General features: G+C 39.8%; 1 protein-coding gene across 4 annotated transcripts in view; it reads left to right on the top strand.

The window, feature by feature from the left end:
* NPNT (nephronectin) overlaps positions 1-12,697 on the top strand; it is an 80,295-nt gene that overhangs the window by 34,335 nt on the left and 33,263 nt on the right. For 2 of the 4 annotated variants that reach the window (XM_045995622.1, XM_045995630.1), the window contains 5 exons: positions 2,608-2,700; positions 7,145-7,264; positions 8,498-8,617; positions 10,652-10,786; positions 11,076-11,198. In XM_045995622.1, the coding sequence (XP_045851578.1) occupies positions 2,608-2,700; positions 7,145-7,264; positions 8,498-8,617; positions 10,652-10,786; positions 11,076-11,198 (591 nt within the window). The remainder of the gene's footprint in view (positions 1-2,607; positions 2,701-7,144; positions 7,265-8,497; positions 8,618-10,651; positions 10,787-11,075; positions 11,199-12,697) is intronic. The other 2 variants (XM_045995646.1, XM_045995638.1) reach the window with 1 other exon arrangement.

Raw genomic sequence — 12,697 nt, 5'->3', positions numbered from 1 at the left:
AGAAGCCACTGTTGAGATTGCAGAGAAATCCATTTAAATTTATTTGCAGGAGCTACGTCAACTTTAATATGCTTCAAGGACACTGAAACTATTATTGTAACAAGGATCTATCTCTGGGTATCTCCTGTTTTCAGAAAACCTGTTTATCGTGTACTTTTTACTGTAATACATACCTGTTTCTCTGAAGAAAAATGGAAATGTACTGAGTTTATGTCTTGCCTCCTAAAACTATATTCCTTAGGGGAAAGAGGATTTCATTAGTAGCAAAATGGGATTTTATACCTGCAAAAACTAGTGCTGACACTGAAGTGTAATTTCAAGCCCAATCTTGAATATAAGACTACAGCTTACAGTAGAACTGTGTGTTTTGATCATCTCTCTCTCTGTCTTCCGTAACAAAAAAGCAATGTGGTTGAGTTCCCGATGGCATGTGGTTTATGCTCTTTTCGACCCTTTATGGTCTCTGATTTCTGGGTCCCTGAAAACTATTACTAAAATGACTTGCCCATGGTAAGGGCACATGAACTATTTGCTCAGTGAATGATAGTTTCATGTAATGGTTCTTGGTCCTGAACACTTGTAAAGGGTTCCCCAGAGCTGCCTGACACAGCACCTTAGGCAGCCTCTGAATCTGTGGCCTGAGAACACTGGTCAGGGTGAGAGGCAGCTGCGAAGGCCTGGGTGAAGGCGACAACTGTCGAGAGACACCAAGAAACGTGACTAGAGCAAGTAGTCTGTATCAGTTACACGCAAATCAATGGAGACTGATTTTATCTGGACCATACATCTTAAGAATCTGGCAAATATGTCTCAGAAATATGAGAACTCAAACAGGTTTCTTTTTTCTTGAGGAGAGAAACGTTAAGAAGAGGTATAGTTAAATGATTTCGCAGAACTGGCAATTAGCTTCTGAGCAATTAGCTTCTGAGTAAAAGTAGGTTTCTGTATGCTGGCTAATTGAACAGAATGATAAAACAAATGAAAATAAAACCAAAAAAAGTAGTTTTTGAGTAAGGCAAATATTTGCTAAAAAAATTGTTGCAAGTGGTGTACTGTGAGAAATAATCTCCTGAAAACGATTGGTGGAGTAAATAGCTTGTGTAAATGGCCAGCATTTAACCAGTGCCCTCTCAGAGCTACCCGGGGAGCAGCCCAGAGAGCAGGGCGAGCCCACGTGCAAACTGGCTGAATTTAACAGCCTTGTCGCAAAATTAGGGTGAGTCTGCTGTTGTGGGCTTTCTTTTCCCTCGGAGTCATTTCTGGATTTGCCATAGCTAGATCACATATAAAATCATAGGCTTGGGCTGATCATTAGCTTGTTCTATACGGCACATGGTGCCTTTCACAATAACGAAACTCTTACTTGGACTCTGGTAAGATTTGCTTTTTTTTCCTCACCTCATTTCTCTGGGAATTTTTTTCCTTCAGAGTCTCTCTTTGAGTCTCTGTACCCACACAAATTCTCTTTCCCTTCAGCCAAAAAGGGATACTGTTATAGATAATAACATTTTTATAACTTTCCCATTAGGGAATGATTTTTATCATGTAAAATGTCCTATCATTGCATATTTTCAGAAATGAAAAACGTAGGTTTTTGAATGTACGATGTGCTTTATAGTGATTTCAGAAGAAAGTTTATAAATATCAGTTCCTAATGTTTTGACAAAGTTTATGTTTCACATGTTGAATTCCTCACCCTAAGAAAAGAACCAGTAGCTTGTAGCTCAGAGCTATACAGTAAACTTTAGTGGGCTTATGTAAATCTGAAAGTTGATTGCCTTTCTTACTCCTAATATTAAGGTAATTTCTGACAGCCTTACTTTTTGAAAGATGGGTAGTTTCAACCCAGAAACCAATGTTCATTTAATTTGAAAGTTTAACTGGCTATTAATACTATGAAAGTCTTAAAACAGGGGGTGATTGCCTTTTTGACTCTACTTGTGAGTCTTACCCATTTATATTATTTTGTTAAGTTAATAATGGCAATAGTTAACCTTTGTAGGAAGTTTATTGTATATTCCTAGTAAATGGGACCTAAACACAACGTAAGTTCTTACATTTGAATGAAAACATTGATGAAGTACCATGCTATTTATTTAAATAAGCTCTTAATGCAGATCATAAATTTGCACATAATTTGGGGGTATTTTAAATTATTGGACAACATAATAGAGGAAAAAGTCTTAAGTTGGACTTTTAAGATCTTAGTGTCACTAAACAGAGCAGGTTGATTATAATTAATATTTGTGTAATCTGCTGAGTTTTCTCTCTTTGTTGATGACTAAAATCATGCTTTAAAAAATGACCATCTCTTCTTTCTATAAAGAGTGGTGTGAGAATGATGTATGTGTATGTGTCTGTGTGCAAAACGCACGTGTGATTTTGGGGAGGCAAGATGGGAGGGATCAATTTTAAGGAAAACAAAAATTCAAATTTTAAAAAGAGAAGCTGGACAAACTAGAAACCCGTTTTTAAAAGCCTGTACAATGTTCTTTGCGAGCTCCACCAACTTGATGTAATTGTTTAATATATACTTATAAAGATTTTTAGGGCTAAAAATGACATCAGTTCAAAGTTGACTCTTATTACCTTCTTCCTGGTGTGAAGATGAACACTTCTACCCAACTCCTCTTGACCAAGGCAGTGAACAGCCTCTTTTCCAACCCCCGGATCATCAAGCCACAAGTTTGCCTTCAAGGGGTGAGCGTGCCTTCTCTCAGGTGGGCTGCACTCCCACCCGCACAGCTTCCTGCGGTTTTGCCACTTCTTGCAAATGTTCTCAAGACTCGCCCGGGAGTACCCAGCCTTCAGCATCCTGAGCATGTAAAGCCAGCGGCAGGAGTACCCTCTGCTGAGCCCCCACTGTCCTCACTGCCTCAAATATTGCTTCTCTTTTCCTTTTCTGGGTTTCAGAATGTTTTCTAAAAGCCAGGTGGCAAAATAACTTTGATTTTCATAAATGAAGTCAGGAATTCCAGAGCAAAAGAGATGGGGGATTTGATGGCTCTTGCTACATGGATTTCAGAAGTGATGAAGTCCTCTTCCCCACTGCCACAGTTGGAGAGTTTTAGGTTACCTGGAAATCAAGCCATGCATTAACTTCCTTCTTTTGGTGTGCATTTTGTAACATTAGAAAGCCTAAGTTCTGGTTAAGTATAGCTATTAAGTAGCTCTGTGATTATGAGCAAGTCATTTAATGGGTCTGAGTCTTAGCAAACCAGTTAGTTACAGGGGGAAAATAATTCCTGCCCTGTTCACCTGCAGGGCTGGTGTGGGAACAGGAATACCAAAAAATACCTGTGTTTTCATTGCGATGGAAAGTCTTGTACAAAAGTTAGATGGCAGCATGATTTTAAAGTTTTTGTTCTAAAAAGACTCTATCCTTCATCCACTCATAGGTTTGGTAATTTAGAATGACTGAATTGAAACCATTTAAATAATTAGTTATTGTCTCTCTGCTGATAGGAAACTTAATGCAACTTGTGTATCTTCTGCATAAAGAATTAGGGCAATAGGATGAATTTCAACAGTGATAGCTTAAAGGTTATGCAGTCGACATACTGACATCTGTTTGCCTATGACCTCCACTTTAGTCATATAAAGTGTAAAAGGTTAAATTTGACACATTGCCCAGTTTAAGGATCAAAAGAGAAAAAAAAGTCCAAATGCATTAAATGAATGAAAGATTATTTTCCTTAAAAATCCATTGGATTAGCTTATTGAAGGAGTCTATTCTAGATTTTTCAAGCTACTTTTCAGTGTTTGCATGCTAATAAAATTTCTGATGCTTTTTTTTCCTGAAATGTAATTATAATGCTGTGCAGCTTGCATTTTTGTTCTGAACTAGCTCTCTTCTTACTCCCCTCACCCCACCCTCCATCCTACCTCCCCAAGCTCCCGAAGCCATCAGCCTGCTTAAATATACTCCTCACTGTAATACATGTTCTTTAAGAATGTATACTTGGTAATTAAAGCATTTGAAATGTAAGTGGTTTAATTGTAAAGTGATGTCTTTTGATGTGATAAGATGGACACATGACAGAATTCATTATTTTTTGTTCTAGATTTTCCTTATAATTTATGTTAAAGAGCAAGATTAAAGTGAATTTAAGTAAATACCTAAAGTTTTCCTAGGTTCTTTTTGTCAGTTTTTAAGATTGGTTTGAGAAAGTGTGGTCAAGGAGCTTGTTCTTTACATTGATCTGCTTATTATTCTAGGAGAATGTACTGTAAATTGGAAGTGTTTTTGAATTTCTGACTTGATAGTAACACAAGCATTACTAGGTCAGTTAGTCTATGAAATTTTGGAAGCAGGACATATTAAGTCAATTTTATAAGGCACTAGGTCAATAAGAAAATGAAGTTATGGTAATAATAAGACTAGAAACCCTGAAGAAAATTGAGAAAAAGAAGTTCATCACCAGGACACCAGATGCTTTTAATCTTTTGAAGCTCCCTGCTTTAGCAGAAGTCTGATATTTGGTAAATATTGATAACATGGATTATTGTGGAATTCTATTTCATAATTTCTGCAGTGGTTTTTTTAAGTGTCAGCGTGGAATTTTTAGGACACGCATGCCTGTAGCAGATGGGCAGTGATGGCCGTCACTGGAGACAGCTGTCCGGGAGTGTCAGCCACCCCGTCACCAGCTGTTAGAGTATGGCTTTCTCACATGGCTTTCAGTGTCTTTGGATATTTATGTGTCAAATTAGTAACAGTAAAATAGGCAACAAATGTCTTTACATTTACCCATCGAAGGCTTCATGTTATTTCCTCTTTCATATTATTTCATAGAGTGATTCCCAGATGGGGGGTTGTTTTTGTTTGCTTGTTTTTCACTTCCTTTCAGTTTCATGATTCTTAACCCCAGAGTGCTTTTTCCCATGGGAAGGGAAGGATAAATCTGGACTGAAGACCACCAGCAGGCCCAGTCTGGATCATGAAAACTCTTCTCCTGACAACCTTGAAGGGTTATTGGTCAAGACTAGAGCTGCCTCAGCTTGGCGTCAGCTCTAGTTCATGGACAGGATGAATAAAGAAATTTCAATCAGCATAAGTATCCCTTACATATGAGCTGCTTAGAGCTACAAACCTCTGACCAGTTTCTGTGGCTCTTTATAAAGAAGCCTAAGGGTTCTTAATTGACACATTTTCTGTCCATTAGTATCCTTCCCTTGAGATACAGAATTCAGTCTCACTCTATGGCTTTGTTGTGTGTTCTGTTTTATGCAAAAAATATTAATTTTTTATTTATTTGACAGAGAGAAATCACAACTAGGCAGAGAGGCAGACAGAGAGAGAGGAAGAAGCAGGCTCCCTGCAGAACAGAGAGCCCGACATGGGGCTCGATCCCAGGACCCTGGGATCATGACCTGAGCCGAAGGCAGAGGCTTTAACCAACTGAGCCACCCAGGCGCCCCTATGCAAAAAATATTTAAAACAAAGCCTTTCTCTAATAATGTACTCAGATTTAAATACCATTTAATATCAGTCAGGGACTTACCAAAGCCAGGCATGTATCTGCAGGGATCTATGCATGTATTAGGAATGATAATTAACTTTTCTTTCAATATGAGAAAAGATTGCCTGACTCTAATTTTTAGTAAATATTGAAATACAAGGTAGAAGAATACGAGACGTAGAGTGAATTTCTCTGTCTTCCTTGATTTAAAATTTTTACTTCATTTAACAGAGGGAGAAGTCAAATTTGTGTTGATAACATAATCTGCAAAGTATTTCCTTGGAGGAAATTTTTTAAAAATATATTTTAAAATGTGATTCTGTTTTGAATGCCCATGACTGGGCACTAGGCAATAAAGTAGAAACTGAAGAAAGCAAATGAGATGTAGGTTTCTGGTTTACTTAGTTAACCTTCCTAGGTTTCACCCAGCTGGGGACCTGCTCACTGTTCTGTTAAGGTTATAAAAAAGACCACGTTGGAAAGTCAGTAAAATATGAAAACATTTATAAACATAGTAATTATTAGGTGGTTTTAAAACAGTATAGTCTGGTGGTTTAATTAAGTGAAATATATAGATTTCCAATAAGTGAGCAGGTCAGATTTAAATTTGATTAGATGAAAACATTTTTGCCACTAGATATATCTATATATCTGATTTGGTGATATGGATTAATAATTTAATCAGGTGCTTACGCTGGCAGTTCCAGATGAAATAAACATGTGGTCATATTTCTTTTTAATGACATCTGTATTTAGGGCCTTACTATTTTAGTGTTTTCCATTATGAGTTTTATGTTCACTTGAAGCAGTATCCAACTTGCGTTAGAAAATTTTTATGTGGAGTTAATTTATGTTGATATTTAAACCAACAAACCTAAAATACATAATAATAGTCTGTCATGTATCATCCCTTAGTATTTCCATATGCCTTTCTTAACTACCAAATGAATGGAAGTATGTTGGAGGGTAGGTTTGGGGGTGTGACTTTAGTACATCAGGAAAGCCGGGAACTGAAATTTCTCCTTTAATCTGAGATCGGTATAGAATCTGTAAGATTGAACAAGAGAAACCACAATAGTGATCACTGTAGTTCATGTAGCTCTTACCTCTGAAAATAAAGCTCCCCTTTGGAAAGGTCAGAGCAGTCGAATGTTTTAAAATACTTCCTGTAAACTAAGATAGGCTCACAGAGAATCTTCCTAAAACAGACAGAAGGAAATTGAAAGAGGAAGATTGCATAGTCAGGAGTGAAGCCAGTAGTCACCTCCGACATTTGGAGCATACTGGAGTCAGTCAGGTAAATAACTGAGGACCTCCACCTGTGAGGAGGAGGGTAGGGAGGGTAAGGGAGATCGTGTCTGTGAGGAGATTTTTTTCCAACTTTCTTTTGCAGACAGAGACCACAGGTACTATGTAATATGAGCTCCAGAAATTCACACAGCCCTCTCATTGTTAGGAGGCATTTGGTCATTTTTGATAGAAGAAGGCTCTTGGTCACCCCTCGTGTAACCAGCATGGAGTTAAGATGGTGTAAACAGGCTCCATCTCTTCTCTTACCGACTGGTTGCCGCAGCTCCTCTTGCTTTTCTCATTCATTCTTCAACGTAGAGAAGTATTTTAAATGGTTTTACATCAGTGTCGAAGCTTTCTCATTCTGCTGCATCAACTCCTGCTCTTTGCAGATCTAAATGAGTGTGGCCTGAAGCCGCGGCCGTGCAAGCACAGGTGCATGAACACTTACGGCAGCTACAAGTGCTACTGTCTCAACGGATACATGCTCATGCCGGATGGGTCCTGCTCAAGTATGTCAAGAATCTTAACTGTTTGATAAGCGCTCACGTCGCGCTCTGATACGGTGTGTGAAAATAGCCTCCCAGCCCCCCGAACCAGGATGTGAGCCTGTATTTATGTGTGCCTCAGGAATGGAAAAACACAATACAAGCTGCCCGTTGGACATGTCTGGTATTATTTTACCACGGGCGTCAATGTTAAATGGATTTGGAAGTGGTATTTAAGCATCGTAAAACTAAATGTATTTTCTAGTGTTTTTCCCAACACATTTTTGTCCATCTTCTATCTGGGCAAAGTACTGTGCCAGCTAGAAGAAGAAGGTTAGTGCCTGTGTGAGGACTGTTGCTGTTCATGAGCATGAACACTACACTGGTAGCCGGTGGGGAATCCATCAAGTCTGGTGACTGAGCGTAAACCGTTCATTCATAAGTGCCTTCTCACTTCACTTTTACAGTTCTAATAGACTAAGATAGTACTTTTCTAAAAAAAAAAAAAAATTTATATCAAATACAAAAATGATTCCAATAACATTAGATTTCATGTGTCTTTGTGAGAAAGAAATGTATTGTGTTTTCCTATTATCGTTTGGATGTGTTTATTAGATGGCCAATGCCCTGAAATTTTCTGTAGGCTGAACATTGAATTGAGTCTGTGTTTCTATGATCTCTGACAATTGAGGACTTGATTTTTTTTTTCACTGAGTTATCTGTTAAGTGAGTTATCAATTAGTTAATTTTCAGTTATCTCTCTTTAACTGGGTTGTATTTTATTGGTAAGTTCAGTTAATCTTATTTAGCATTGCATATTTAACATGGAACCTTTAGAATTAGATGAATTCATGTTTAAGACCATTTAGTAGTGATGTTAGAATCCTCTAATGTTGTACGATCTGGTAGGGAGTCAACTATTGACCCTAGAAAAATGTAGTGGGAGATTAAGAAAGTTAATTGGATGTTTAGGTGAAGACCAGCATTTAGCATGAATAATCTGGAAAATTACCTCAATCCTTCACTTTCCTTAGCTCCTAGAAAAGTTTCTAGATAATCTATAAGAGACAAAGTTTTATATTTGTCTTTTCATCTTTTAAATGCATTAAAGATCTTCCTCAGAGGAAGAATAGCGACTGTTGGATAATTGAGGCCTTTTTGTCTTCATTGTTTAAAAAAAAAAAATAGAAGACCCGTTATTTTGGTTACAGAATTTGTCCGCTGCCTCTCTGTGTCAGCCAGTCATGCTCTTTCCAGGTGCCCTGACGTGCTCCATGGCAAACTGTCAGTATGGCTGTGATGTTGTCAAAGGTCAGATACGATGCCAGTGCCCCTCTCCCGGCCTACAGCTGGCTCCTGATGGGAGGACCTGTGTGGGTGAGTTGTAAACTCAAGCATCTCTGTCAGCAGCCCCTGCAGGGTAAGAAGAGAAAGTGAAAGGTGATGGGAGTAAGGAAGAGATGCAGTTACCTACATCAGGCAGTTGGCTGTCCTTAGGAGACAGCACATGTCTCAGGAGAGGACCTCTCTGTGAATGGATAATGAGAACCTTGTTTCCCTAGAAATGAGGGACAGGAGGAAGCTTCAGGCAGAGGAGACCTCGTGTGCAAAGGCTCTGAAGTTTAAAAGAGCACCATATTCAGGGAAAGCAGAAGAGCTCTGTAGTTCTAGAATGTTAGGAAGCAATGAGTGATGAAGCTGAACAGGTAGGGCGAGATGGTACACTCTGCACTGAAGAGTTAGTTTGTTTTCCTCTAATTTAGGGAGACGGTATAGGATTGTGATTAAATCTGGGCTTTGATTTCAAACCTAGTGCTGCCAAGTCCTTGATAGGTAACCTTAAGCAAGAAACTTCCTTTCTCTGAGCTTGAGTCTCTTCATCTTTAGTGGAAGTAATGCAGGGTGCCTCGGTGGCTTAGTTGGTTAAATGTCTCCCTTCGGCTCAGGTGATGATCCTAGGATTCTGGGATGGAGCCCCGCATCAGATTCCCGCTCAGCGTAGAGCCTGCTTCTCCCTCTCCCTCTGCTGCTCCCCCTGCTTGTGCTCTCTCTCTCTCTCTCTCTCCCTTGTGAATAAATAAATAAAATCTTTTTAAAAATGGGAGTAATGCCACATAGAACCTTTGTATGCATTATGTCTGCAAAGAGCTGAGCAGAGTACCTAGCGTGTAGTACGTACTCAATATAATAGAGGCAGTCAGTGATTCAAGAGAGACTTATTTAGTACTTTCTGTATTTCAGGCACTGTGCCAACTGCTAGGATATATAGTAGTGGACGAGGCAAACAGGATTTTGATTCTCACAAAGCTGTTGCTCTAATAGGGAAGAGGGAAAAGAAATCCAATAAAATTACAAACAGTACTCAATGTTAATATGAGATACTAAGAGGGAAACACAAAGGGTGTTTTTTAGAAAGTAATGGTCAGGGAAAGCCCTGCAGTAAACCTGGACCACTGGCCGTGTGAGGAATCACAAAGCAGGTGGAAACAGCATGGGAACCTCAGTAAGAGAGACCAGGTGCTGGTCTGTGTGAGGGTAGGAAGAAAAGCAGGCCCATATGGCTTCGTGCACACTGAGTATGAGGGGCGGGGCCTTGACATATAACCGGTAGGTTAAGTAAGGACGACATAGTTAGTGCAGGACGTTCATGGACATGCTGAGGAATGAGGATTTAATTTAAAAAGCAAGTAGAACGGTTGAGGAGTTTTAATATTCCAGTCTTAGGTTGCAATAAATCACTTTGACAGTTGATTGGGAATCCTCTGGAGGTGGTGAGATTGGTGGGGAAGAGAGGCCCTTGTCATAGTCTCACCTGGAAGATGGCAGGTAGGGTAGTGGCAGTGGGTGAAGAGAAGATGAGGCCTGCTTAACTGGGCCTGATGATTTGGGGTTATGGGAATTGTTTTTTTTTTTTTTTTAAAGATTTTATTTAATTTATTTGACAGAGAAAGATCACAAGTAGGCAGAGAGGCAGGCAGAGAGAGTGAGAGGGAAGCAGGCTCCCTGCCGAGCAGAGAGCCCGATGCGGGACTCGATCCCAGGACCCTGAGATCATGACCTGAGCCAAAGGCAGTGGCTTAAACCACTGAGCCACCCAGGCGCCCCGGGGTTATGGGAATTGTTACAGATGTTAAGGCTATTGTTAAGGATGCCTCATGCTTCCAGTCAGAGCAACCAGTGGATACAGGTGTGGTCTGGGCAGAGAGGTGGTACAGGAACAGGATAGCTCTGGTTAGGAGGATGGGTTGAAATTTGGAGATGGGGAATTTATGTAGCCCGTCGGGGCAACCAGCTGGATAACATTTAGGCTGAGCCACCCTGTGCCAGGCAGCTGTTTGTCAATGTTTGTTTTAAAATCCTTTCCATCTGAACATGCTGCTGCTCTAAGAGGCAATTGATTTCTGCTTCTAGATGTTGATGAATGCGTTACCGGAAGAGCCTCCTGCCCTCGATTTAGGCAGTGTGTCAACACTTTTGGGAGCTACGTCTGCAAGTGTCATAAAGGCTTCGACCTCATGTACATTGGAGGCAAATACCAATGTCACGGTAACGAACCTCAGGCATCACTTTGTTTTGTTTCTTCCTGGGGTGCGGGAAGCTCTCTTACTGGGGTGGTGACTGGGAAGTCGGTGGCGTGGGGCCGCTGGCAGTGCACTGAACAGAAACCCATGCAACCATTTTCGGTAGTTCTGGATGCACGGGTACTTTGTTTCTTCCATTCAACTGCTGGTTTTACCTGGACCTTCCAAAAAAAATTTTTTTTTAAATTCTATATATCTTTGATGTCATCATACTGCTCTCCCAAATAAACTTCTTTTCCCACTTCCTGATGCAGATATAGATGAATGCTCCCTTGGTCAGTATCAGTGCAGCCGCTTTGCTCGATGTTACAACGTACACGGGTCCTACAAGTGTAAATGTAAAGATGGATACGAGGGTGATGGACTGAATTGCGTGTGTGAGTAATGGTTTTCTCCCGGCTCTGATTTCTAGCAGGAAATACAGGATTACAGGAAGGCCATTACAGGGAAAGATGAAGAACAAGATTAATTATCCAAAAGTACTTTTTATAGCTAATCATGTTAGTCTTTATTTTCTGCAAACAGGCAAATCACTTGCTCAGGTATTTTAAAAAACTTAAAGACTCAGTAATACATTCTAATCTTAAAAGCGTTCAATTCCTTTGCTAAAACCTCTCAATATGGCTGGCAAGAAATGATGGAGCTCTTCCTGAGAATTTGATTTTATTATAATCAGAAGTAAATGTTTGTCATTAGCATTACATTATGACAGAGGGGAAAATTTGGATATCTACCACTTTTTTGTTCCTCTGTTTCGTGTGTCCTAGTTTTATTAAAAAATCATTCTGATACTTATTTTCTCTAAATTTAGGACAGTTTTGCTTTTTAAATCCTTACCAGCCCTGTTTGGAATGTGGCTATTTTAGTAGATAAACATGAAAAAAAATAACCTCCAACATGAAAGTTGTACAGATTAAAGGCCATAATTTAGCATGCATTTCATATGACAATAGATAATTTTTAAAGTTTTGGAGTAAAATATTTACCGAAAATCATGAGCCTTAGAATCATAGGATTTAAAGGATTTTTGAAGGGTCATGTAGTCATACTCCAGGCCTGGAGTGTATCAATTCCAGGAAATTAAATATTAATTCCTTTTAGTGAAGATAACCACAGAAAAAGGTTCCACAGAAAATCATGATGACCTCTGAAGTTTTTTTAAGCAGTTGTATAAATGAATAACGGGGAAAGCAAACAAACTTAAAAAATATACAGAGCAGTTAGGGTACCTGGGTGGCACAGTTGGTTAAGTGTCTGACTCTTGGTTTCTGCTCATGCCATGATCCTGGGGTCATGAGATCAAGCCCTTTGTCTGGCTCCACGCTCAGCATCGAGTTTGCTTGGGATTCATTCTCCCTCGCCCTTTGCCCCTCCTGCTCGTGCTCTCTTACTCTCTCTCTCAAATAAATAAATAAAATCTTAAAAAATACAGGGGCTCCTGGGTGGCTCAGTCGGTTAATGGTCTGCCTTCATTTCAGGTCATGATCCCAGGGTCCTGGGATTGAGTCCCTCATTGGACTCCCTGCAGGGAGCCTGTTTCTCCCTCTGCCACCCCGCCCCCAACGCATGCTCTCTTTTTCTTGCTCACCCTCTCTCTCTCTATCTCAGATAAACAAAATCTAAAAAAAAAAAATAATAAAACATTTTGGGCGCCTGGGTCGCTCAATGGGTTAAGCCTCTGCCTTTGGCTCAGGTTATGATCTCAGGGTCCTGGGATCAAGGCCTGCATTGGGCTCTCTGCTCAGTGGGGAGCCTGCTTCCCCCCCACCCCCCTGGCCGCCTGCCTCTCTGCCTACTTGCTATTTCTCTCTCTGTGAAATAAATAAAATTTTTGAAAAAAACTTAGAAAGTATATATAGAACACTTAATGAACATA

Source organism: Meles meles, chromosome 2 (genome assembly GCF_922984935.1).
Source record: "Meles meles chromosome 2, mMelMel3.1 paternal haplotype, whole genome shotgun sequence".
NCBI classification, from domain to species: domain Eukaryota; kingdom Metazoa; phylum Chordata; class Mammalia; order Carnivora; family Mustelidae; genus Meles; species Meles meles.
Note: the sequence above shows the minus strand (reverse complement) of the source record. Positions and strands in the feature narration are given on the sequence as shown.